The sequence below is a fragment of the Mustela nivalis genome (assembly GCF_964662115.1).
Source record: "Mustela nivalis genome assembly, chromosome: 9".
Classification (NCBI taxonomy): Eukaryota; Metazoa; Chordata; class Mammalia; order Carnivora; family Mustelidae; genus Mustela; species Mustela nivalis.
The window spans coordinates 110076340-110104066 of NC_139028.1; the positions used below are offsets into that span (position 1 = coordinate 110076340).

At 54.9% G+C, this 27727-nt stretch overlaps 1 protein-coding gene across 3 annotated transcripts; it reads right to left on the reverse strand.

Moving 5' to 3' along the window:
- Positions 1–27244, reverse strand: VPS37C (VPS37C subunit of ESCRT-I). 3 transcript variants are annotated; one of them, XM_082748008.1, is made up of 7 exons: positions 26919–27035; positions 18033–18144; positions 17698–17807; positions 6919–7016; positions 3773–3944; positions 2964–3046; positions 1–2330 (listed from the first exon to the last, which is right to left on the reverse strand). In XM_082748008.1, the coding sequence occupies exons 4-7, from the start codon at positions 7009–7011 to the stop codon at positions 1608–1610; spliced, it is 1071 nt and encodes a 356-aa protein (XP_082604134.1). In that variant the 5' UTR covers positions 7012–7016; positions 17698–17807; positions 18033–18144; positions 26919–27035; the 3' UTR covers positions 1–1607. The 3 variants fall into 3 exon arrangements, with proteins under 3 accessions (XP_082604134.1, XP_082604133.1, XP_082604135.1); XM_082748007.1 differs by lacking the exon at positions 17698–17807 and having other exon boundaries at positions 26919–27244; XM_082748009.1 differs by lacking the exons at positions 17698–17807; positions 18033–18144 and having other exon boundaries at positions 26919–27216.
- Between the last annotated feature and the right edge of the window lie 483 nt (positions 27245–27727).

Here is a 27727-nt window from a genome sequence, read left to right on the forward strand (position 1 = left end):
TGTAACTCATCAAAGTTTATTACGGCAATGAATTCTACAAACACCAGCGATCGTTCACCCGGTCCGGAAGCTCTCGAACCAGCAGAGTCCATTAGTGATTTCTCTTTATAAATAACTTATGAGAAGCAAGCACAATTGGCAAGCAACCGAGGGCGCGGATGGAGAACGCCTGCTGATGGCGTGGGCCGGGGGCAGGCACCAGAAGGTCGAGTTTCCCCGCAGGCCCCCGGCACCCCGGGCCCCACCAAACGCTGGGTCCTCAAGTAGTGGACATTGCAAGGCACGTGTGACTTCCTAGCTGATAGCAGCTCCGGAGTCTGCCCTTGAGACCCGGTTCATATGCCCAACAATCAAGTTAATGCTTCGTTCATCATATCCCTTTGGTCTACTGCCTTCATTATTACTGAACGCACTTAAAACCCCCAGCTGCCGGGGGCCGCGAGTGGCACGGAGTCACAGTCCCTGCCCTGTACATTCCGAAGACGAGAGAAGAGCCAAGAAACGGACTCCGTCGACAGAGCGATGGTGTCTGAGAAAGCACCAGGTGGGAAGTCACTGTTGGGCGTCCTGTGATGTCTGTCTGAGGAGGGGTGCTGGGGTGGGGGGGCAAGGCCAGGAGCCAGAGGACGGAGATGAACGGGGCGGGGGGCGGAAGGGGGGCTGCTGTGGATGAGATTCAAGGCACTAGAGGAGTGGATGGCTGGGGGGCTGGGAATCCCAGAAGTCAACCCGAAGCGGAGGGCCCCAAGAAGAGCGTGGCAGGGAGGTGACCCGGCCCTCCACTCCTAAATGAGTCCGGCATGACCACTATCTCCTGGGCCAGAGCTGCTCCCTCCCATCCAGGCAAGGCGACCCCTTGGATTCTCCAACCAGTGCGAGCAAGGTCTGGGCTCCTTCTTCACAGCCCCCAGCTTTCTCACTGCCCTGGCTCCGCCGCCACCGTTCAGACCAGCTCACAGGACACACTTCTCTGACACGGGCCTAGCAGAGTTCAATTATGGCTTTATGGGACTTAAAAGTCAGCAAGTGTTCTTCCTAACTGCACTCCCCCCCAATCCAACCCCAAACATGATGCGTGGGGCAGGCCATCCTTGAAAGGACCAGTAGACACGGAGTGGCATCCCAGGCTGTGGGCACCGGGATGAACCCGCCAAATCCCAGGAGAGATGGAGGGGGCGAGCAGGGGCCAGAGGCCAGCCCCCGCCTCACTGAGATCACTGCATTTGGTTCCAGTGTCCGCGAGCGCAGGCACAAGTACGTGTCCTCAAACACGTGCTCCTGCTCGCTCACAGGGACACTCCCGAAGAGGTACCGAACTCCTTGCCTGGCTAGCACCAGAAGACCTAAGTCAGTCACTAAAAGGAGGCGCTCTCTTCCCCCAACCCCAACCCCTGCCCTGGGAGGCCAGGGCGCTGGAGCGCTGGGGTGGCAGAGCCAGTCACCCTGCCTGGTGTTTTCCAGGCCTCCACGCTCCCAACCAGGTCCCCGCAAGGCCCCCGTGTGCTGACACAAGTCCACTTCCAATTTAACCTCGAATCTCAGTGGCGGGTGGGCCAAGGGCTGTGGGACAGGTCGGAGGAGAGAAGGACCGAGGGCCAGGATGCTGTCTAATACCCAGGCCAGGTAGGACCCTGAGGTGGTGGAAACCCATAGGGAGGCGCGGGCCCAGTGGGGTAGGGTGGCCGAGGGGGTCCTGAGGGCTGGGGCTGACCTGGGAAGCTGGGGAGCGGGGGCTGCGTCGGGTAGGGAGGTCTTCCTCCTGGCGAGAGGTAGGGGGCCTGTTGAGGATAGCCAGGACTGGGGGCCCGGCTCCCCCCCACGGGGTACCCGGGGCCAGAGGCAGCAGTGGGGGCCACGGGATAGCCTGGCCGGGGAGGTGTGCTCCGCTGTGGGGACCAGGGGTAGCCCGTAGCGCCCCGGGGTCCCGGGTGGGCTGCCGGGTAAGGGGGGCCCAAAGGCCCCCCGTAGGGAAACGAGGGCTGGGACAGCACCGGGAAGGGGGCCGGCTGGAGCGGGCCCTGGGCGGTGGGGCCCGCGGGGATGCCAGGGGACGGGCTGTAGGGCAAGGGGTAAGGCGGCACTACCGAAGGGGGCGGGGACGGCTCTTTGGCCACAGGGGGTGTCGCCGGAGGGGCCGGGCGAGGTGGGGGCGGCGGCCGTGGAGGAGGGGCGTCCCCAGCCGGCTCCTGGGAAACTCTGGGCTTCCTCATCGCATCCTGGAGCTTCTCTACGCGCACCCTTCGCAGATGGGACAGCATCCTCATGGAGGAAAAGTTCTCCAAAAACGTTTCCAAGGGCACCTCGCCCTCCAGGAACTTCTCAGCCATGGCCTAGAAGATAGAAGGTCTGGTGACAACAGGGGACTGCCTGGGATCCAGCCCTCCCCGTCAGCCCGAGGCAGGGGCTCCCTGCCTTCCCTGCTCCCCACCGGGGACTTTCTCCTTGCGTCCCTTCTCACCGCTGACACATTGTACCTGCACTCGCTGGGGCCTTCCGTCTCCCTCACCAGAACGGCCACTCCTGGACGGCAGGGGCTGTGCTGGCCACTGCTGTCCCCCGCCCCAGCACCGTGCCAGGCTCACGGCGGCTCCCGCATGTCCGAATAAATGGACGAACACTAGCTACTCGGCTGCTCGTGCAGGGGGGCCCCCGCGCTGGAAGGCCCTGGCGGCTTCCTCCACCCAGAGCACGGAGAACTGGAGGCAGCCCATCCGCCCACAGACTGAAGACATGGCCAGAGGCAGGCAGAGCAGAGGCCAGGCAGCTGGGGCGGGGCTGGGGGCCGAGAGGGCCTCCCCCGGACTAATGGTGTCCCCCACCTCTGCTAACCCCCCTCATCCCAGCTCTGCAGACATTCAGCGCTCACTCCAAAGGGCTCCCGCTCCGGGGCCTGACCCCCCCCCCCCCACGGAAGAAGGCACAGCGAACCCCCACGGAAGAAGGCACAGCGAAGGCCACCTTACCTCAGACTCTTCTTCGATCTTCATGCCTTCGATCTGCAGGAGGTCTAACAAGGTCTCTGGCTGCAGCGCCGAAGAAAATTTCTCTGGGAGGGAGGGCAGAAAGATCCACATTCTACAAGTGCCTTTCAATTCCACCTTAGGAGCTGAGCTTTCAACAAAGACCCTCGGAGTGTTCTCTGTGTGCTCAGAGGCCGAGCCATGGCTCCCAGGGGGTCTGCTGCGGAGCCCCGTGGAGCCCAGTTCTCTGAGGTCACCTTCCTGAGCAGAGAGGGGCTCTCTCTCTCTCCCCCCCAGACCTCGGCTAGCCAGCCTTCCCTGTGCCAGCAGGATGAAGGACTCGGGCATCAGAGCCCACCAAGCAGCCCCAGCCCTGTGCTGCGGGGGAGGCAAGGCTCCCACAGGGTCTCGGCACCAAGCTTCTTCAGGGCGGGGACCAGGACAGCGCTCCCCGCCGCTGCCCCCAGCACTTCACAAATGGCAGGTCCTAGAACACTGAGAGCCCAGCACAGCTGCTCAGGGCACAGAGGCCGAGTTGGCGGTGTCGCCCAGCGACAGCACGGGAGACAGGCTCTCGACTCCAATCCCAAACAGGACCCTCCCTTCCCGGCTGTTGCAATAAGACGAACGTAAAGCACTCAGCACGGGGCCGGCACGGGCTCATCCTCACGGCTGGCCCTCTCCTGTCCCCGGGAAGGGAGAGGGAACCCATCCTTCCGCACCGTTCCGGGAGCTCCTCCCAGGCCAACCTCGAGCGGGGCCCCCAAGTTAACAGAGGAGCGCCCCAGACCAGACTCCCAGGCCGCCCCTACCCAGCTTCGCCTTCTGCTCCTGGCACCGCTCCACGAGCTTCCGGAGCTCCTGGTACTTGTCCGAGAGGTTGGAGCGGCTGATCTCCAGGGGGCCTTGGAACTCCAGGTTCCGCTCCGCCAGGCTCCGGTTGGTGGCCAGTGCCATCTCCCGCTCCAGCTGCAGGTCCTGGACCTGGAAGAACAGGACGCTGACCGTGAGAACCTCACCACCGTCACCCCGACGCACCTCATGTCAGGCTATACCTGGGGCCTCTGGGACTCATCGACCCTGATGGGAGAAGAGGTAATACCCGCAACTAGGGCCCGAGGGACCTGGGTTCAAACCCTGAGCCATGCGCTCTGAGCCGGGCGCCTCACTGAACCCCGAACCCAACACCCCGGGCCATGGACACAGCCCGAATGCGGCTGAAGTCAGCAGCTTGCCCAAGTCACGGGAGGAGCAGCCAGGCCCACCGCAGCCCTGCAGAGCTCCAGCAAGCCAGGGGACCACTAATGTGAACAACTCAGAGGCTTTCCAGGAGGGAAGGGACCAAAATCCCAAACTACTTATCCCCGAGATTCTGAGGCGAGAGGCCTACTCTCGTGCACTGAGATGGCCTGAGTCAGAGCACAGGATGGCTACTCAGAGGCATGAGAAGGGCATGGCCAGACCAGGACGCTGAGTCCAGGGAGACTTGTCCTTGCTTCCCAGGCCACACGTAGGTCCTGCAGAGAAGCTGCGCAGATGAGCTAACAGCGGGGCCCCCAAGAACTGGAGGGGCCTCACTGAACCCCGAACCCAGGAGGCCCCCACCAACACAGGCAACCTGAGGCCATACACCAACCTCTGCCCCTGGCCGTTGTCCCCCTGAAAGCATGTCCCCAAGCAAAGCAGCGCCTTCCCCTCAGCCAGGTCCCTTGTGACCATTAGCAGGGGAGGCGGCAGCCCCAGGAGCCCTCCCTAGACCTGTTCGGGCCTGCAGCTCCGTCCTCGTGCCCAGGAGTCCTCTACCAAGGTGGGGTGGACAGTCGGACCTACCACCCCGAGACCGTGACCGTGCATCGAGACCCCCGTGTGGCACAAGAAGAGAGCGCTCAGTGCCCAGGAGAGGGCTGAGGGCACGGCCATGCACGAGCACCTGCCAGGCAGGGGACGCCATGGTCAGCGCGTGATGAAGGGACCGGCTCCGGTGCCCCCCCACCCCTGGCCAGGGGTGTCCCCGTAGCCTGCCCTCCTGCTGCTCCCAGCCATGGAGCCTCGGGCTCCGAGCTCTGGGGCGGGCCTGGAGCCTGCTCGTCTCACTCCATACCTCCCTCCCCTCCACAGAGCGGCTGCTGGAGCCCCGGGATCGGGGTGCCCACCGGCCCTCCCAGGTGCCGTCTTCTCCCTGGGTCTCAACCAGTAACTCAAGCTGTGTCACTCAGCCCTGCGTCTTGCCCTGCACATTCCTGCCCGTTCCACATCCTCGCCCGATCTCTCTCCCTCCGTCGGGATTCACTCTGACGCCCTCCACCAGTCCCCGAGGGGAGGGCAGTACTTAGACAGTTCCGGCACCCCGCCCGAAAGAGCTCACCGGCCTGCCTGGACCCCCCACCCAATCACTGCCCTCTGTGGAGAGAGGCCCCCTACCAGCCAGCTTGCTTCTCTCCAAGCAACGTCCACACCGCACACCGACCAGCTCCCGTCTCTGCACGGCCGCGCGGCGCTGTATAAAACTGGGTTCCACTGACCACAGTGGAAACCTCACCAGAGAGGTTTTGCAAATCTAAGGAGCTCGCCCTACTTTGCTTCCCTTCGATCCCAGGGGTGTTCTTGCCCTCCAAGAACTCCAATCGACTGGTCAGGCTGGCTGCACGCCACAAAATTCGAGTCGCTTTCAGCCTCAGGGGTTGTCTGCGCTTACATCTCCCGCCATCCTGTGCTTTGGCATCAAGTCTACAGCCGCCCAGCTTGGGAGTCAATTAATTACACTGTGTCAAGGCTCACTTCGCCAAGTTACACCTCCTTCAGAGCAGGCCTTGGAATTCCCAGAACGCCGTGTTCACGGCAGAGTCAAGAAACACTCGCTGCTTCATTCACGACAGATAAATGGAGGATGAGGGAGTCCGGCTCGGTGCTGGCTGGGCCAGATCCTGTCCCGGTCACAGCCTGACTGACCGCTGAGGCAGGCTTGGCTTCCAGTCCTCACTGAGCGAGGCTCAAGGCCGCAGAATGTGCCGCACCGAGTCCCCCTACCTGTCCTCCCAGCTTGCCTCCTACTTCATCCCCGCCCCCTACTCTACCCCACTCCCCACCAGCAAAGATTGCTCACTTGGTTGGTGGGGCAGCTGGGGGCAGCTGGGGGCAGCCAGAGCACAAGGCAGGAAGGGGCAAGGGAACATGGCCTCATGGGACATCCCTTACAGAAAGCGGGGAGAAGCCGGACAGGGTAGCCTCCCTCGTGTTGAGAACACAGCGTGAACCCCCAGCAGAGACACACCATACCCGTTCATCAGTGAAAATAAAAATCTATTCCGAACGCTAATCCGATGAGCTTGGCATTGCTTGTGCTTGTGTCTGTCCCCAGCATGAGGGGCACCAGGGCTGGCTTCCAGAGCTGGGGACAGGCAGGAATCACTCAAGGTGGGACGGTGGGTATACCCAGCTCTTGGCCACATCCAGCCACCTGACCTCGCAGGGGTCACGGGGTCAAGGAGACGGGAAGGCAGGGAAGGCCTTTATGAAGCATAAAGCTCTACACACTCGGGGTTATTTTACTCCCATGGGGACTGGGATGGGCTGAATGGTCAGGTGCCAGTGATTACAGGAAATGGGGTCAAACAAGAGATGAGCCCAAGCCCCAGGCCAAGGACGGCTCCTCCCAGAGCTGAAGGGCCCAACAAGGAAAGGCAGCCACAAAACAGTACCAGTACTTTCAGAAACTGCCTCAGGGTCAGGCTGGAACACTAGTGGGGACTCACAAAGGAGCCCTGGACACCCCAGAACTCCTAGAAAGCCCAGGAACTGGATTCAGATCTCGGAGACTTCTCCGGCTTGGTCCAAACCGGGGAAGGCCACAGAACAGGTAGGAGCACATGGCCCCAACTCCCACTGAGCCGGTGTCCCGAAGCAGGGCCGCAGTCCCATCTGCCAGCCTTCCTCGGGCCCCGTGACAGCCTCGCTCTACCTCGGGGGCCTCCTGGGCCAGCCGGTTAATGGCCTCCGGGTCATTCTGCATCTCCTCCAGCTCCTCCAAGGTCTTGTCCTTCAGAGTCTCCATCTTCCCTGTGAACACAGAACGGAGGGAAAGACCACACTGCAGTTTCTCACGATGCTTCCCCTCAGCAGGAAGCCTCAGGGAGGGGCAAGGGTCCCACCAGGCACCGGGCCACCCGGTCATCCCCTGTTTCCGGGAGACCAGGGAGACACTCCTTCCACCAAACCATGAGCAGCAGGATAAGGAAAAGCCCTCGGCAGCCAGAGGCAACACCATGACTCCTCGGGGTACTAGATAAAGCCGTCCGAGGAGCACCCAGGAAAGGGCAGGAGGAGAAGCCAGGCCATCGGGGACAGAGACCAAGTTGGGTCCAAGGCCACCTGTGGACCCTGACACCAGCAGGCCCTCTTGGAAGCGTCTATTTCTTTTTTTTTTTTTTTAAGATTTTATTTATTTATTGACACAGAGAGAGAGAGATCACAAGTAGGCAGAGAGAGGTGGGGAAGCAGGCTCCCCACTCAGCAGAGAGCCCGATGCAGGGCTCGATCCCAGGACCCTGAGATCATGACCTGAGCCGAAAGCAGACGCTTAACCCACTGAGCCACCCAGGCACCCCGGAAGCGTCTATTTCTGCCTGAAACACACCTGGACCCTCACTCTTGGGGGCCGTGTGGCTTCAGCATCCCAGGTTCAAGGGCATCGCTCGCTGCCTGTTCTGCTTAGTGCCCCGACCCCCTGGGCTTTCCCTCGACTGTGCTCAGCGACCACGCTCTCCACGTGCCATGGAAAGGGACTGTCACGTGCAGGGCCTCCTCAGAGAAGAACAACAGAAGTCATCAAACTGGCCCCCGAGAACTCGGAAGGCAAAGAAAACCGACCAATCCCAACAGAACAGCCGCTGTGACAGAAGAGCTGGTTTCAGCGCCCCTCCCCCCCATCACTCTGCCAAGAGGGACATCGACAGTCTGTGTGATAGAGGGGTCACAGCTAAGCTCCAGGAGGGAGCCCGGGGACGAAGGGAAAGAAGCGCAGATACGCCGAGGCCACTCTTTCTACTCACTGGATCTTCTGCCATCTTCGTCCTTACAGCCCTGATGCCGATCTTCCTCATTACAGAGTGATGTTCGTTCTCAAAAGATTCCAGGTTCCAGAGACCGAGACCAGGAGGCCCCCGTCCTCCCTGGCACCAGCACTCAGCCTGCAGGAGCCCACGCTGCCTGGCACTCTAGAATCAAGGACCAACATGGCAACTGTGTGGCCAGAGGGGACCTCCGGGTCCTAGCTTCCCCATCTGGAATGGAAGGCAACGGCCTCTCCGAGGTCATCAGAAAGAGGAAAGGAGAAACTGACCAACAGTGACAGCCTCCCACGGGCCACCAAAGTGCTGGTTTACTCCTCTTATGTAGGCATAGCTGTGACCGGTGCCCCCTCCTCAAGCTCAAAACGAGTTTCTTGACAACAAATTATAGGGTCACCCCACTGAGAAAGGGCTAGCCAAACAGAGCGGCCACCACCATCTCTGATCTCCTAAGGCTCCATGTGGTCCCCAAGCTCTAAGGCAAGGAATAGCGAGTTTTGCTCATGCGGTCTCTCCTGATCGCGGGGGGAGGGGACAGGCAACTGTCCCTTTACAGGTGGACATCAGAAAGGTTAGTAAAGAACAGAGTGAAAATCCAGACCTCCTTTCTGTCCCCATCTTACCCTGCTGCTCAAAAACCCTTGATCTGAAAGCTAGAGCAGGGGAACAGCCGGCTGAACAAGCCCTGGGAAGGAGAACTCGGGGGCACACTGCTTCCCACCCTGCAGACCAGGGAGTCCGCCATGAACCAGACCAGCAGGGCAAAAGTAGACAAGTGGAGCAGGACTCTGGAGACAGACCTGGTCTCAGTCCCGGCCCTGCCCTTCCTAGCCGAGGGTCTGCCTACAGCTGGGACCTCCCTGAGATTCGGGTTCTCCGTCAGCAAAATGGGCTGGCGTAAGGTTTGCAGACACAGTGCGGGCCTAGAACAAACGCTGGTGGAGGACTCCGACACCACAGAAATCATGTACTACTACGGCCGACGGCGTGACCCGGATCCCACGCCAATCCAGGCTCCATCACAGAACCAGGTGTCCGCGGGCTCCCACAGTCGGGGCTCAGTGCAGACAGCTCAGCTCAGGCCCGGGCAAATGGTTGACCACACGCCCCCCGCGCAGTCAGCGGGGTGTCTACGGAGGCCCCGGTAGGTGCACTCCAACACACAGAGCACCTGTCCCCCAGGCCCCTCCCACAGCGGTGTCACCGTCTGGGCTCCGTAAGTCCCACATGAGGCAGCAGGGCCTCAAGCGGCAGATCACACACGTTCTGGTCTCAGGACACTTTTCACCCCTAACAGTACTGAGGAACCCGCAGAGGTTTCCCTCATGTGGATTTTAGTATTAGTACTGGCCGTCTTAGATATTAAAAGTGAAAAATTTTTTAAGTTTATTTTGAGTGTTCCTAGCAGCTTTCACTGGACTTGCCTGGAACTGGAAATAACCCAAATGATCTCCAATTAGCCAAGAGTCTTACAAGCGGCACTCCGGCTACACAGTAACGCTCGGCTCTCCGGTAAAAAGGGAGAAATCATTGTCTGCGACTTGAATGGATCTCAAGGGACTTTTTCTGAGTGAAAAGTCATTTATAGAACATTCTGCTTATATAACATAGGATTCTTTTTATATAACCTTCTTAAGATGAGAAGGTTGTCGAGATGGAAAACACGCTCGTGGTTGCCAGGGGGGAAAATTGTTAAATTCAGGACCACGCAACCACCCATATGCCGGAAGCCACCAGAAGGATGACATGATCGCATTCTGTGTCCCCTCTGAAAACCACTGTATATTCATGCAGGAGGCATAGGAAAAAGCAAAATAATGCCTTAGATTATGAGAATCATTCTTATCTCACAGGCAGCCTGCAAGGGTCTCAAAGAACCCCCCCACCCAAGGGCCCCCAGGAACACACTTGAGAACCGCTGGCCTCGAGGTTAGGAGAATGGACTCTGCAGCCAAATGGCCTGGGTCTGAATCCCTCCCTGTCATTTACTGTTTGACCTCTTCGTGCCTGGGTTTCTCTGTCGGAACCGCCGTAGCTGGAAGGCAGTGAGAGCACTGAGTAAGCACCTGCGTTACAATGACCCTCGCCACCCGCTTATGTGGTGAGTACTGCCACCTTGACCTGACCTCACGGAAGCCTGGACAGGGGAAGTCCCTTGCCCGAGGTCATGCAGCCGGGCAGTGGCAGGGCCCTCCCCGCGGGGGCTTCGCACCATGCCCCTCGAAATCGCCAGAGTCCCGAGTCCTCCTCCAGACGCAGAACTGTCCAGGACTCCTCGTGTGACTTTTAACAAGTTTTCATTTTAACTAAGCTACCCAGGGCCCAACTCGTATGGCATCTGTGGCCTCTCCTTGCCCTCCGTCCAGCACTCTGACAGAGGCACAGCGAAGACCGCGGAGAGGAAGGGGCTCGTCGAGCGGTCCGTGCGGAGAGGAAGGAGGCAAAGTCAGGGCTCGATCCCGTGTTGTCGCTCCTGAGCGACCTCTGTCGGGCCCCCGGACACATGTCTCTCGGGTGCTTGTGGCTTGTCTCGTGTAGGCAGAGTGTGACCGGGCACGGGATGGAACTGAAGCTCCAGATTTGCTGCGGGGTGGGGGGGGGGGCAGGCAAGGCAGTGTAGACACCGCAGCATCCAGACCAACCAGCAGAACATCGAGGCTACAGCTCCTGAGAAGACACCCCAAGCTCTGGCCAGCTCTGTGGGGAGCTCCACAGAGAGCACGCCTGCGACACTGCAGGGCTTTTACAGGCCAAGAGACCCACTCTCCCCAGGGCCCAAGTCAGGGGAAGTCCAAGGGGAGGGTCTGTGCTGGGCTCGAGGCCCAGAAGGCACTGGGGGCACCGGGGACACTGGGAGCCGCCTGACCAGAAGGCAGTGACGCAGAACCCACCCTTCAACAACCGAGAAGACAGGCTCGTCCTTCCCCAGCCACTTTCTTTCTCTTTCCCCCAGAAAAAGGAAATATTTTCATTAGAGGAAAGTCACCAGAACCAGAACAAAAACTTTGTAAAGCATTCAAGCATTTTGTACCACTCTGAACTGTTTCCTCACTGGGGCTCCCCGAGGCTGTCACTGGCATCTCTGTGAGCCAGCGCGTGTGTCCATCCTGGGACCAGCAGGGCGGGTGCGTGTGCAACGGAGATCTGTGGAAGCAAGTCCCCTCCCCAGGTCACACAAAGAGGGGCCCAGTGTCACTAGAACTGGCGCGGGGCTGCCGCTGCTTTCACGAAGACTGGGGTGGCAACAGCACCAAGCATGTAACTTAACAGCAAAGTGGCAGTAAGTGACTGCAGACATTTAGCTAGAAAGGGGACTTGGCTGGGTTAAAGAATGGTGGCCAATCAAGAAATCAGAGATAATTCTGGGGCACACTGAGGGTGCAACCCCTCCACCCACCACCCTAAATGTCAGTCTTCCTCTCCAGTCTAAAGCCCCATGCCTGGTTCTGTTTGACGGCCTTGAAATCCCAGAGACACAAAAACCCTAGACCTTGAGATTATGATCCGCATAATCACGGTCTTTCAGCCGGCGAGAACTCTCCCCAAAGTGGCAACAGAGGAAGCGCACAGCTCTCCTCCTGAGATCTTCCTCTCCCACCGCATGTCCCTGGTCGGGGAACCCCATCCCCCGCGGCATACTCCGAGCTGAGGTCACCCCTGCTTGCACTTGGAAGATCAAAGGGTTGGGAGAATGTTCTAGCTCCTGTCTGTGACTCCCTGACTGGGAAAAGACGACCGCCCCCACATGCAGGAAAGAAACATCGCCTGGGCTAATCCCCTTTCACAGCAGACTTCACAACGGCCACACACAGTTTAAATGCCTCGAGAACTTCAGGTCTGAAACACCTCCATTTCACCGTAGATCAACCCCGTTAGCCGGAACTCCCAAGGGCAGCCTGGGTCTTCTGGCATCCCAGAGGCGACAGGAAGTGGGCCTCGGCACACGGCAAGCAGGAGCGGCCACAGCGGCACGCGGGCCATGGCACTTCCAACTCCACCCTCTCCGGTCCCTAACTCAACATCCCGATATCCCTCCCGCTTCTACCACGCCCAATTCCACAGCTGGTGACACTGAGGCCAAGTGGCATATAGCTCACTTCTGTGCTCACAGAAGAGGGGACACCCGGCCTGGGAGCCTGACCCTGGCCTGCTGCTCCTTCCACCAGGCTCCCCACCTCCCTGTGCCCGGGCCTCCTCACACCACCTCACGGTCACAGCAGGCACATGTAAGAGCCACGTATCCCCACTTCTTCTAAAAAAATCTGTGTGCTCGGGAGTCCACACCCAAAAGTGCCACACATTGCTTTCAGGGACTGGACTTTCCTTACCTGTGAAATGGGTATAAACAGTCCCTGCCAGTCACATGGCTCCTTTCTTCTGAGATCAAAGCCCTTTGCAAACTCCCCCATTAATTTCTGTAACTGCTCCAGGAACTAAAGCAAATAGAAGGCTTAATTACCTCTATCTCAGAGATGAAATGAAACCCAGAAACAAATAATAAGGATATTGCCCAAGGTCCTGTAAGCTGCTGGGGTCAGACCACTGGAGGGCCAAGTCCCCTTCCGTCCCTGGTGTTTGAACAGCATGGGTGTCTTTGCCCCACCAGCTCCGCCCACCGCAGGAGAGCCATGTAGACGGTTTATTTACAAGGTTGTCCAAACCGCAGAACTTCCAATCCCGCGCAAGCCCACTGGTCACCCACTGATCACCCAGGCCCATCTCTGGTCCCTGCCTCCAGGACAGAGGTGGCTCACATCCTCGCCCTCTGACAACAGTTCCGGGCCTGGGCTTTACTGAGGCATCGCCCAGCCCTGGAAGTGACCGATGCCTTTCCTTCCGAAGTCACAGAGACCTCTCCTGATTCTCAGGGCCCCCCAGTGAGGCAGAACGCAGCACACCCCTCCCTGAGTTCGTAATTCAGAAAAGGCAGGAAAGCACAGGACACTCCGCCTGAGGCCCACAGAGCAGGCACCCCTGAAGCCTGGGCACCCGCTGCCAGCAGTGTCCGCCTCCCAGTCACCCGATGTGCCAGAAAAATCCAAACCAGCACTTCTCAAAATGGCCACAACTGTCAGGGATGTCACCATACAGAGAACTGGGACATGACTGAGAAGTTACCTGGGGACCCACGGCCCAGGGGCTCTGTCTCTGGAGGGATTGACAAGTACAGTGACCAGCACCCTCAGGCCCTGACTTGGACCCCCTTCTGCTTACCCATGTGCCCGGGAGGATGCTGCACACTTCTCAGGTGCTGTCTAGAAACTGCTGCTGGGGGAGGGGACAGGAGAGAAGACAACAAGCTCCTTGGAAGGTGGGGAGATTGTCTCGTTCACCTCTGTCTTCCCAGCTCCTGGCCCAGCCCCCGGCACACTGACAGCTCGTAGCCGTGCTTGCAGGAAGATGCACCGAGGAAGGGAGGGAGAGACTGAGGCAAGGAGGGCCTGAAGCAGGGAGGGAGACTGAGGCAGGGAGGGAGACTGAGGCAGGGAGGGAGACTGAGGCAGGAAGGGAGACTGAGGCAGGGAGGAGACACCAAGGCAGGAAGGGAGAAAACAGGTCCATCAGCTGGCAGACAAGTCAGACAAGACACGGAGGCGCAGGAACAGGGCTCTTTCCCCTTCCGCACGCCTTCCTTCATTTCTGCAGGCCCTCCCGGAGCCACTACTACACGCCAAGAAGTGCACAGACCCCGTCAGAGCGGGCAGGATGAAGGAGGGCGGATGGGCGTGAATACACGCCCAGTTCCTACTGCGAGCCACGCACAGCCCAAACATGTCAACACTGATGCTAACTCCCCCAACTCAACTCCGTGGTAAAAACCAAAAATATCACCAACACTCACAGCGAGGGCAGGTGCGAAGGGGTGGGACGCAGGGGGGGGGGCGGTGGAGCAAGGAGCAGGGAAGCAGGGGTTCTGAGGGCTGGGGCATGAGAAGCCTGCCAGGCCTCGCTGGAGGCCCTGCCCTTGTGCAGGGACAGGAGTCACGGGCCACTGGCAGGTGAGAGCAGGGCCCCAGGAGGAGCCGCTGCAGACCCACACGGCTGGGAGACGGGGAGCGGGAGGCCGCTGAGGCAGGCAGGCGGCCACACAGTCCTCTTCTGGGGGGTGATACCTTCGACGCAAAGGAGATCAGACAGGGAACAAAGTGGGAAAGATGATGCATGCCCTAATCTGTGTTCCCTCGGCAAGAAGAGAAAATCTCAGTTTCCCTGCCAATAAGCCAAGAAGGAAAACAACGTTCTTTTTCTTCTGGCTCCTCTGCAGCTCTCCCTACAGCAGAGGTCATGAACCTGGCCATCTACAATGGCCAGGCCCGCCAAGGCCAAGCCACAAGGTAGGGAGGGTGTCCCTCTGGAAAGCCGGGGGCCTCAGTCCAGCTCGGGCACTTGCCAGGGGCAGGAGGGCAGCCGGGCTTGGCCAGACCTGCCGGGTCTCCCAGGGAAGCGAAAACTCCAGACCCAAGTGACTGCTCTCCACTCTTAAATTTCAGTCGCCAATTAGAACATTGTAAAACAACAACAACAGGCAGAGTGTGGCTTGTCAACACGGCTCCCTCCAGGACAGACACGTGGCTGCCCCAGGACAGATTCCACAGGAAAAAAGAGGGGGGGGGGCGAGGTGACAAAGACCTTTCCCAGGCATCCTGGGGCTCACCTCCTGCCACCAAGCTCTGCGTCTGAGGGCGGACCAAGCTGGAGCAGCAGCAAGCAGAACCAAGGGCAGCCTTGGGGCTGCAGTCCGTGGGCCTCTCCAGCACACACAGCCACAGAGAGGGAAGTCCCAGGCCACTGGCCCTGCAGCTCACGGTCTCAACTTCCTTCTATTGCTTGCTATCTTGACTCAGTCCATCTCCCATGCCTGGAGCGTGGGGAGCAGGATCGAGCGAGGATGATCGAGCGAGGATGATCGAGCGAGGATAGCAGACCCAAAGGCGACTCCACTACACCCCAGGGGCCTTAGGCCAGAGGCAGTGCCCTTTCCCACCACTCCCCAGGGTGGGCCGGAGAGGACGGAGAATGGAGCTGTGGATGGGGGATGCTGGGAAGGGTTCAAACTTTGGGCCTTCTTCCAGATCTGTCTTTAATGGGGAGGGAGAAGAGGGGAAAGTAAGGTCTGGATGGCGCTTGCCCAATGTGGATCTTTGCAGGACTGTTGAGCTCAAAAACAAACAGCTTCAATGGGTATTAGATCCTTTACAAAGATAAAGTTAAAAAGTGAAGACAGAAAGCAAAATGCAGTCTTTTCTAAGCTCAGATCCAAATAAGGTGTGTCAGCCTCGGAGACGGCTGGCGATGCCCAGGGCCCCTTGCCTCTGTCTGAACGGCCAATGCCAGCTCTCCCCCGACAGGACGGAGAGAGAAGCACAGAATGTGGACTGATGCCTGGGGTTTGTGCTTTGGCTCCATAACCCTTTAGCTGTGTGACCTTGACCAAGTCTCTTAACCTCAGTTTCCTTATCTGGAAAATGGGCACCACGACAGTAATTCCACCTTAGGGGCTGTATGCCTCAGAAGAGCAAATGGCCCTGGAGAGGGCTTTGAAACCTCCTGAGCACTGAACAAATATTAATTACTCTGCCTCTTAGGGGTCATCCAGTGTTTAGGGGTAACTCATGATACTCTTAGGGCTCGATATTGAGTCAAGCAAATGTGACTGCTACTGCTGACTCAAGATGGAACTGGGACTGAGCAGGATGCCTCTGTTTCCCCAGCTCCCCTGACGGACAAAGCACAGTTCCGATCACTCCTCTCCTCACCGTTAGGAGACCATGCTGACCCGCCAGCTACTTCAAGCCCAAAATCACACTGCAGGGAGAGTTGCAAAGGCTTTGGGCTTCTTGTAAATTTCCCACATCCACTTACGGCAGCATAAGCAGTTCCCACAGCAACCTGCACAGTTCAGTTTGCCTGAGTTATAGAGACCTGGCCCCTTCCCACCCCTCCTGTCCAAAACACCTGCGGTTCCCGTAGAAACCTTCCTATTCCCGCTGCTTAATGAGGACAGATTTGTTGACCTGATCTAGTTTTCTTTCCCTAGAATGGTTCTAGCCATGCACCCAAGTATCAGGCCGGTTGTTCAGCCACCTGACTTGCCACGGAAGTTAATAAAAACAAATCAAACCATCATGGACTGCTCACCTGGTCCAAAGCACCATGAACCTGACCTTCCCTTTAATTTGAAAAGTTGCCATGTAAACGTAAGAAGGGACCTTTCTTAAGTTTTCTCTCTAGGGAATTTCTGGGATTGGGGCGGGGAACTCCTCCCCACCCCCCAGTGCTGAACAGTTAAGACAGCAGGAAGGGAAGCAGAGGGAGTTCAGGGCTTAAGACCCAAATATTCCTGGATGGAATCCCAGCTTGACCTTTTACTAGCTCTGTGACCTTGGGCAAATGATTCCATCCTTCTTACTCTGCTTCTCACTGGTAAAATGGGGCTAACACTACCAACGTCATGGGCGGTTATAAGGACTTAAAGAGAAGAAAGCGAGATAACTCTAGAGGGGCTAGAAAAACCACCAAGCGGGCACTAGGTAGCATTAATCCGCACACTCACATCTTACCACCATTGCAAAATGCTGCCCGACACCCCGGCCAGGCACCCAGCTAGGCTCGGGAGGGAGGGCAGGTCCTCAGGACGGCAAAGCGTGTGGCTTTCCGAAACAGGCTCCAAAACGATCTGCACAAAGATCCCCAGATACAAGTATGCCAACACACCAGGGAGGGGGTACACAACCTCTAAGGACAAGGCTTTTTTGAAAGCGATTGTCGTCTTTACGTAAATAATTATGTAACAACCACATGCTCCTCAGGTCCACTGAATAACTCCATCCGACAGCCCCTGTTCCCCCCTGAGGCAAGCCACTAAGAGAGAAGACCTGGGAAGGATGAGCCCCTTTCCTGTGCCGAACAAGGGGACACTCAGAGTGGCACCAAGACTTCAGCCAACTGCTTTATCTACTGGGTGGGCCGCTGGCAGGGCCAGGGCGGTCCATCAGTAGAGGACACAGTGCAGACCCTAAGCCCGAGGGCACGGCGGGCAGGGTGTGGGCCCCCCCCTCACTCACAGTCCTTGGACAGCCCAGCCCACCCCTAAAGGGGCCCCTCCCAAGCCTGACGATCGATCGATCGATTGTCCTCCCCTCACCCGCGTCCCAGGGGTGGCTCCACTCCTCTACTCACCTTTCCCTTCCCCCAGACCACCTGCCCCGCCCGCCCCCATCTCCACCACGCCCTCAGCCTCATGCCCTCGCTCCCAATCCTGCAGGCTACCCTGACACCTCTCCTGACCCATCGCCAGGGTTCATCTAGTCATTGCTCCCGCCACCTGTGGAGTCATTTTCGGAAGCACTGCTTCTAGCTCCCTCTGCCTCCCCGGAAACCAGCCACCTCCTCCCCTTCCCTTATCCCCACCCCTCCGGCTGTCGGACTCTTTACCGACTCGCCTGGTGTGCCCTGTTGTTTTCTGAGTTTTCCCGTTTTCTAAAGGAGTTCTCCTTTAAAATATTACTCCAAACCCCCCATAGAACTTAACAGATGGCAGAGACCAGGCGTGGGGTGGGGAAGGGAGGGAGCCTTCCTCTTCCAGCTCAGTCTCCCCCAAAGCCACCTCCTCAGAACCCCTCCCTCCAGAAGCCCCCCGCCTCGACTCTCTTTCAGCTGTGAGAGCTCACCAGCAGGGCACAGAGAGAGAGCGGGTGCTCCTGGGCACTTCCAGAGCCCTGCGGGGGCCGGCGCAACTCTCAGAGAAAGAGCAAGGGACACGTCCCAGAGGAGCTGACATCTGAGGGACAGACAGGGGTTTTTCAGGAAGGGGAAGGCCCAGGGCAGAGCATTCCAGGCACACAGAAGGCAAGAGCAAAGCCTGGGTGCTACAGCCTGGAACGCCTCGTTGACAGGAGCAAACCAGGCTTTCCCGCCACCACTCGGCTCCCTCCCCAAGGCTCTCTGGGCCACCAGTGAGAAAGAAACAATGACAGTCGCCACATATCACATGCCGAGCACTTACGATGCTCCGGGCCGTGTCCTAGGCACTCTGTCGGCAGCAGCTGGGCTGATCCTCACACCGGGCCCTCGTGGCTGTGTGGCCTTCGGCTTTCCTCATTTTACGCATGAGAAACCTGGGTCAAACAGAAGACTTGCACGTGACCCCAGTCTCCTGACAAGGAAGTGGCAGAGCCCAAATTTCACTGCGGTGGTCTGGCCCCGGGGCTCTGACCCTTCACCGTGGCACTGTGCCAACCCCTCAGTCAGGTGCACGCCCATGCCACACAATGCCCAGAACTGGGGACAAGCTTAGGACGTGGTCGTTCTTGCTGACATCTTTTCATTAGACTTCTAAAGGGCAGAGGCTGGCCACACAAGACCCCGGGGCTCCGGATCTCCCAGCACCTCCTTTAGGTCTTGGCCTGCAGAGAAAGAAAGCCCAGTGGCGAAAGGCTCTGGGAGACAGACAGACCCGCGCCCTCGGCCACTACTGGCTGGGGAGCTTGGGTGGGCTACTCCATCTCTCTGGACCTTGGTTTCTCCTCTGACACGGGCCTGTTTTAAGGATGAAATGAACCAGTGCATTGGGAAGTCCCATGCCTGGCTCTCAGGCCAGGCTCAACACGGAAGCAGAACCGCCTTCATCACCGCGGCGGAGCTCCCTCCCAGCCCACTTCCTCAGCAGAGGCGGAGGACAGAGAACTGGACATTCGTCCGGAGGCAGCGTCAATCAACGGTGCCACAGAACTCCAGGGGCGGGATGTTAACACAGATCAGTAACACTCCGCTTCAGTCAATACGATGGCCAAAAAACAGGTTATTTAATAAGCAGCCCATTCTCGAAACTTCCTGACAGAAAATACAAGCGGGACACCTTGCAAAGTCTCTTCCTCCTGTGGCCCATGGCTCAGCCTAAAAGAAAACCATCCTAAGCTACTCCACACCCAATGGCCGCTTTGTTTCTCCTTTGCCCCAACTGTTCAGATGACTCAGAAAGGATCTCGGGCTGCAGCTCTCTGCCTTGTCCCTACCCCTGCCCGCACTTCCGAACCTGCGCAGGGCAAGCTGAGCACGCGGGTGTGACCACCCCTTTAGGAAGGATCAGGATTAAGCTCAAGGCAGACACCCAGGAGTCTGTATGAGGTCGCTTAGGGTCTGTCTGTTCAAAGGCCAGGACAACGAGACCACTGCTCTCACTGGTTTGAGGCCAGCCCAGGCTGGTAGAAGGTGAGGCACCTGTAGACCCTCCCCCTGCCAGTGATGTCTGATGCTATGAACTTCTGGGTTCCCCAGAGGCAGGCAGGTCCATTGAGGGCAACAGTGGAGCCCCAGAAAAAGAGAAACTAGGCCAGAGCCTCCTCATATCTGCTCTTGACTCAGGCAGGGATCCACGAAGCCCATTATCAAACCCGCAAGGGCCATTATCAAACAGACAGACTCCCTATCAGCAGCTACACTGGGCTCTGGACTCAGTTTCTTTCTCCAGCAAAAGGCCTACTCTGAGCCAGCCTCTCCAGCAGCTGCCTGCCTGGTTCTAACAGACTCCACCCTCTCCAGCCCTCCCCCACACACCCCAGGAATCGCTAGAGAACACAGCCAATCAGAGTGTGCACATCCCTGCTTAGAACCTTCCATAGCTCCCCAGTGCTTTAGTATTACATTCAAAATCTTGTGCTTCTTGGCTTGGCATACAAGGCCCTATATCAGCTAACCCCGAACCCCCCTTTTCAGCTAGATCTCCTTCCACACCCTCAAGGACTGCTCCCCCCACCCCAACTCTCTGTGCTACCTACTGTTCCCAGAACAAGCAACAGGCTTCCAATCACTTGACCAAAACTCCCCCCACACACACACAAAAAAAGGTCAGTATGACAGAGATCCTGCCCCTCAGTCTTTGCTCTTACCATTCCCTCTGCCTGGAGTTCTCCTTCCTATGCCTTCTCCAGCTAGAAAATGCCTGCCCATCCTTCAGATATCAGCTCCTTCTTCCACAGACCTCAGCCCACCCTGCCACGATGGTCAGTAAGTACCACCGAGCATGTAGCACATAGGAACCGGCATGCTTCTCCAGCCAGACTGTGAGCCAGCTCCCTCAGATCTGCACCCCAGCACGAGGTCAATGCCTAGCAAACACAAGGCACTCGATGAGTGCTGACTGGACAGAGACACCCACTCTGTGCCAACACAGAGGAACAAGGACCAGATTTCTCTCCTGCCTCAACCAACCTAAAAACCAGACAAAATAAATGGAACAACAGTTTTCAGACATTGGACATCAGACATTGCAGGAAAGGGATTTTTGAGAGGAAAGAACAAATGACTGGTCCCCAACACCACCCGCTGACCTGCTCACTGCCCAGAAAGACGTTCCAGGCCATGATAGAGGGACAGAGTGCCTAGGCAAAGCCTGATCATCTCGGAGCCCGACAGTCTCCCCAGGTTGGGGAAAGGAAGTTGGGAGTCCTGGGAGGCCAAGGCAGCCAGACTTTATGGTGCCTAGACCAGAAAGGAGAAAGCAGCACAAAGAGAGGACTCTGGAAATCTGCAAAGGGTCTCCCTCCATTTTTCAGCTGAGTGCTGAGAGTACAGATCAGGATTAGGGGGAACAATCCTTGGACTGCAAATTGAGCCAAGAATAATCTGTATCTCAGCCAGAGTGGAAAAAGATAGTAATCCACAGGGTATCTGTGGAACACTGAAGAAGGTGCTGTCTTGTTAGTGGGGAAAAATTAACCCTGATCCAGGTAACAAAACTTAAAAGAAAGACTTTAAAGAATGAAATTGTTTCCAAGTAACTTAACAGTGTCTCAAAACAACGCCAAGAATATACACAGATATACAAAATATCCAGCACCCAAGGGGATAAAATTTGCACCACCTGACATTGATCAAAAATTACCAGACATACAAAGAAGCAAGGAAGTGGAATCCATAACAAGGGAAAAATCAATCAACAGGAACAGACTCAGAAATACAGATAACAGAATTAGCATAAAAGGACATTAAAATGGTCACTACAACCATATCCCACATGCTCAAGAAGCTAAAGCAAAAATGGAGTGTGTTAAGTAGAAACATGGAAAATATTAAAAAAGACCCAAATCGAAGCCACAGAGACACAAACTATAATGTTGAGATAAAAAAACATACTGGATGGAAGTTACAACAGACTAGGCACTACAGAAGAAAAGATCTGTGAACTTGAAGAAATAACAATATGAACTACCCAAAACAAACCACAAAGAAAAAAATGAGAAGACCAGGGGAGAAAATAAATGAAGCATCAAAGAGTTGTGGAACAACTTCAGGCATCCTTATACACTTGTAATTGGAGTCCTGAAAGAAAAAAGAGAAAGGAGAATAGAGAAACTATCTGAAGAATTAATGGGCTGAAAACTTTCCATATTTGATGAAGGCTATAAACCCATGGATCCAAGAAACTCAACTAATCCAAGCACAATAAACATGAAGAAAATTATACCAAGGCACATGATGATGATTAAGTTGTTTAAAAGCAGTGATAAAAAGGGGTGCCTGGGTGGCTCAGTGGGTTAAGCATCTGCTTTCAGCATGCTGATCCTAGGGTCCTGGGATCAAGCCCCACGTCAGGCTCCCTTCTCAGTGAGGAGTCTGCTTTTCCTTCTCCCTCTTCCCACCCCCTGCCACTTGTGCTCTCTCTCACTCTCTCTCTCTCAAATAAATAAAATCTTAAAAAAAAAAAGTGATAAAAGCAGAAGGAGAAAGGGCACACTCGAAACGGAACAACAAAAAAACAAAAAGTACAACTGATAATTCACATCAAACAATGCAAGCTGGAAGACACTGGAACCACATCTTTAAGTAGAAATTAAAAGATCAGCTTAGAATTCTATACTCAGGGAAAACACCTTTCAATAACAAAGGCAAAATAAAGACTTTCTTGGACATCTAAATGATGAAAGAATTCATCACATGCAAGAAATATTAAAGGAAGTCCTCAAGTCAGAAAGAACGTGAAATGAAATGCATCTACAAAAGAATGAAGAACACCAGAAATGATAAACATGTAGGTAAATATAAAACATTTTCTTTTTTATCTCTTTACATAATAATTGACTGTTTATGGCAGAAATAATAACAACGTATTGTGGGGTTTATAACATATGTAGAAGTGAAACATGTGACAAAAGTACAAAGTCCAGAAGGAAAGAAATAAACGTATACAAAATGATATAATATCATTTGGTGATAGACTGTGACAAGTTAAAGATGCATACTATGAATCTTAAGGCAACTGCTAAAAAAAACAAACAAAAAAGAGTTATAGCTAATAAACTAGCATAGGAAATAAAAGGTAATAATAAAAATTACTCAACCCCAAAGAGATCAGGAAAAAAAAAAAAAAAGGAAATGGGAAGAAAGAAAACCGGACAAATTGAAAACAAACAGCAAGATAATAGTTAAGCCCAATAACACTAATAATCATATTAAACATAAATGTTCTAAACATCCCAATTAAAAGGCAGAGATTGTAAAACTGAATTTTACAAAATGCAAAACCTATTTATGTTGCTTACAAGAACCCATTTAAAGACACACATAATTTAAAAGTAAAGGGATATAAAGAAATACATCAAGCAAATGTTGATTTTTCTAAACACTATCCATTTTCAAACTGTGACAAAAGATATATAATATAAAATTTACCAAACTATTTTAAAGTGTACAGTTTTGTGGCATTAAATACATTCACACCACTATACAACCATCACTACCAACCACCTCCAGAAATTTTTTTATCATCCCAAACTGAAACTCTATTCTCACGAATCACTAACTCCCCATTCTTCCCTCCTCGGCCCCTGGCAGTCATCATTCTGCTTTCTGACTCTGTGAACTTAACTACTCTAGGAATCTTACATAAAAGGACTTATGCAATATTTGTCCCTGTGTGATTGGCTTGTTTTGCTTTGCATTATTTCTTCAAGTTTCATCCATGTTGTAGCACATGTCAAAATTTCCTTCTTTTTAAAACTAGATAATGTTCTATGGATGTACCACATTTTGTCTGTCCATTCATCTGTCAGTGGACACTTGGGTTGCTTTTACCTTTTGCCTATTGTGAATGCCGTTGCCAGGGACGCCAGTGTACAAATAAATTGGTTGAGTCTCTGCTTATACTTCTTTAGGGCATATACCCATAATTGGAATGGCTAGATCATATGGTAATTATATATTTAATTTCTTGAGGGATTGCCATACCATTTTCCACAGCAGTTGTGCATCTGACATTCCCAAGAGCAATAATAAGGGTTCCAATCTCCCTGTATCCTCTTGCCAACACTTCCAGGTTCTTCTGATAACCACCATCTTAACTGGTGTAAAATGGTATCTCATTGTCATTTGGATTCGCATTTCCCTAATGACCAGTGACACTGAGCATCTTCATGTGCTTATTGGCCATTTGTATATCTTCTTCAGAGAAATGTCTATTCAAGTCCTTTGCCCATTTTAACCAGCCCATTTTTTTTTTTAAATTTTGAGTTGTAGTTCTGTACATAGCCTGGATACCAATCCAATAATTTTTAAAAGCTGGACTGGCTATATTAATATGAGATGAAGTAGATTTTATTACCAGGGATTAAAAGGGTCAATTCATCAAACAAATGACACTCTAAAATGTTTATGTACTTGATAACAGAGCTTCAAAATACATGAAGCAAACACTGATAAAACTACAAGGAGAAATAGACAAATCAATAATGATAGTCATAAATTTCAATGACCCCTTTTTCACTAATTGATAGAACAAGCAGACAGAAAGGCAGTAAGCAGTTAAGACTTGGAACAGCACCACCAACCAACTTAACTGACAATTTATATGACACTCCACTCAACAAACCAGGAAGCACATTTTCCCCAAATATTCACAGAGCATTTACCAGGGGACCATATCCTGGGTCACAAAACAACTCTCAGTAAATTAAGACATCTCTAATCATACAGAGTACATCCTTTGTTTACAAAGAAATTAAATTAGAAATCAGTGTTTACTGGACAGAAAGAGAAAGTTTCACTATAATGCTGACTTTGTATCTTCCGCTACTTGTAATCCTGCCAAGAAAGGAATAGATACATTAGCAGTGGGACTAAAAGTTATTTAAATGTCTTCAATGCTAGGCATACCTGACCTGGGCTATCTGTTTGATAACCTGTTCATGGTTGAGTCTCTCCTTTTCTCCTCTCCTGCCCATCCTAAGCCCCAGGGGCCCCACTTGTCAGCACCAGCTAAATCACGACAAACCTGTTTTGGGGTTTGCTCAAGTCTCTCACAGAAACCAGCCAAGGGGAAAAGAAATGCAGCAGGAGGAGAGGACCTGGGAGGTAAACATGCCTGACAAAGCACCCAAATGCTCAGAGACCTCACCTTACAGCAGTCTCTGAGTTACAGGGCAACTACCCCGGAACAAACTGGAACCTTATGAAAACTCTAGAGTCTAAGCAGAAACTAACAGATTTTCAGAACAACAGAGATCGAGCAGGATTAAAAGAAGGTCTTCAATGACCTGATTATGTCAGCCTGGAAAAACCCTACTGGTACTGGCCAAAAGTATCCAGAAATGCTTCACATGGCTAGTTAGCCCAATGCCCTTTCAATGGCTGATTTATGCCAGATTAGCAAATTTCACAGCAATAAGTAAACAGAAAACGAGACTCCTTAGAAACAATGTCACTTCCAAGTACAGAAAAATCTACAAACTCTTTAAGGTGGTGCTTCCCAAATTTCACTTTCAAAAAGAATCACTCATTGCCTATGTAAAAAAAAAAAAAAAAACCTGATTTCTGGACCCCTCCTGACAATTTCCAGAGGTTTGGCTCCATATTTTTAACATCTATCACAGACAATTTTTTTTTTTTAAGATTTATTTATCTATTTGAGCGAGAGGGCAAGCATGAGAGAGGGGAGGGGCGAGGGGGGACAGAGAGAGAGAGAATCCTCACGCAGACTCGCTGAGCACGGAGCCCAACACAGTGCTTGATCCCAGGACCCCAAGACCATGACTGGAGCTGAAACGAAGAGCCAGATGCTTAAGCGACGGAGCCACCCAGGCTGTCCTAAGCATCACAGATGATTCTTAAGGTCCAGTAAGAACATTAGCTTTAAGATGAGACTAAGGGGTTAAAAATCCTGACTTGAGGGGTGCCTGGGTGGCTCTGTGGGTTAAAGCCTCTGCCTTCGGCTCAGGTCATGATCCCAGGGTCCTCTGATCAAGCCCCGCATCAGGCTCTCTGCTCAGCGGGGAGCCTGCTTCCTCCTCTCCCTCTGCCTACCTCTCTGCCTACTTGTGATCTCTGTCTGTCAAATAAATAAATCTTGTTTTAAAAAATCCTGACTTGACACTTCCTGGCCATGTGACCCAATTAAGTAACATCTCTGCCACTCCCTTGCCATCTCTAAAATGGGATCACCACCTACCTTGACATGTTCTCAGAATTCACTATGTTCACAAGGCCCCTAAAACAGTGCCAAGAGCACATGGCAGTCAAGCAAGAAATCAGAGCTACTGCTACCTAAAAACCAGCCAGCAGAAGCTGCCCAGATGAAGAAATCTAAAATGAAATGTTCTACCTAATGGAGATTACAAAGGCAACAAGCCAGTTTCCAAGATAATCGAGGAAAAAAGCCCTTCTGGGCACTACGACCACCAAGAACAAAAACTCTCACTTCAGCAGCAAGAAGTTCACCCAAACCCTTCCTCCCACCCAGAACCACAAGGTCCAGGCCTGGGCAGGGCTGCAGCTTTGCCCAACAGCCGAAGAAAGTCCTTCCTCCCCAACTCCCTCTGTCACCGCCACCTCCAGCTCTAGGGCCAACAGTCCTAAGAGTCAAGTGGCGGCATCCTGGGGACACCAGTAGTAAACAGAACTCCTGGAAAAGAGGCATGGGGCCAATGAAGAGAGTGGAAAAGGCCTGACTCAGCAACAGGATTAGTGAGTGAAGGGAAGTTGAGTCTGTGAGGTTTCCAGGGCCAAAGGAGATATTTCTAGGGTGGGTGAGGCCAGACACTGTACTGAGAAGGCACTGTCTCAGGGGTTGAAACCCCAAGATGCAGGGTCAACTCTGCCAGTAACTCACAACATAGCCCCAGGTCACTCCTTCTCCCACCTATAAGGTGGGAAGATAAGCACCTTCTTGGCTGCGGGGAAGAAAGGAGGAGGAACCAGGCACCCAAGGGAGATACACTGACATAAACGCCCCACTGTCCTTTGTACCCAAGAGGAACTGGATATATACTGGTGAGAGATACAAATATATACAGATACACAGAGAGACACACGCGCACCCCAATGCCCTTTGTACCCAGCAGGTCCAAGGGTAGGGTTCGGTCAGGACGCTGGGCACTCCTAGTCTGGGTATAGAAAAAAGGAGAACAGAGCCCCGAGGCTGAAAGCCTCTTTCTTTCACTGTCCTGGGGAAAGGGCACAGGCAGGGAGTCACAGTGACCCTATCTGCCACAGGCCTCCCCGTGTGACCTCTGGCTCCCATCTGTACAATGGGCGATCTGGCTCTAACGTCACTAGAACTGTGCCCAGCAAGATGCTCAAGTATGGGGTGGGGGGTGGAGGGGGGCGGTAAGAGGTGGAGAGGGGCGGTGAGGGGCGGTGGGGGGCGGAGAGGGGCGGTGGGGGGGCGGGGCGGGGCCCGAGGCCCCACCCGCAGGGGGAAGGGAGGGGAGGGCACTAGGGGCAGGGGCGCCGGCCTCCCTCCCTTCGGCGGCGAGGGGCAGAGGCGCCCGCGGCAGTCACGCGCCCCTCGCACCCAATCACCGGCCTCTGCCAGAATGAGGCGGACAGGCGGGGGCGCGCCGGGAGCCACTGCCAGCGCCACCCCCTTCCCCGTCCTCGCCCCTCCCCGGGTCCCGCTCACCTGTCCCCGGCCGCCGCCGCCACCGCTGCCGCCGCCACCGCCGCCGCTGGTTAAGCCACGGCCCGCGCCCACACTTCCGGGGCCCGCAGGCCCGCCCCCTCCCGCCGGATGTGACTCCGCGCCAACGTCCGGGACAGGGGACGGGGCCCGCGCCGCTCCGGACGGCCCGCGGGCCCGAGTCACCGCGACACCGCTGCCCCCTGCGCACCCCCCCACTACACACACTCGCAGCACCCCCTGGGCCACACCCACGGGAGTCCCCGCGAGACCCTCCCGCCAGCGGCGGACGGACGGCCCCGCCCCCTAAGGGCCTCCGCCCCGCCCCTGGGAGGGGCACCGCCCATTGGGCGGAGACCGACCGCCCTAAGCGAGTGCGCCTGCGCCAGCATTTCGCAGCTTCTCAGGCGGGCGAGCGAGAGGTTGCGTTGTTTTATCCCGCTCGGCGTTGGGGGAGACTGCTCAGAGCGGCCCAAAAGGGGCCCGAGAACAAACGAGTGGAATCCCAGCACCTGGGGAACGCCCTAGGTGGTCTGAGCTCAGGCTGAGGATCCTTCACGCCAACCATACGCCCGTGGCCCTGACACCGTTGGGCCCCAACACGGGAGTAACCACGGACCTGTCTGTGTACACTTCCCGGGCTAAGAGCAGTGCCTGTCAGTCTGAACTGGCTGGCGGGTTCCTCGGAACAACTCTGCGTAGTTTCCCGAGGCCCTAGACGGCACTTGGAGTCCATTCCGTGTGGGGAGTGCATGACAGACGTCCTTATACATCCTCCCTTGCCCGGAATCACGAGACTGATGACCTGGGAA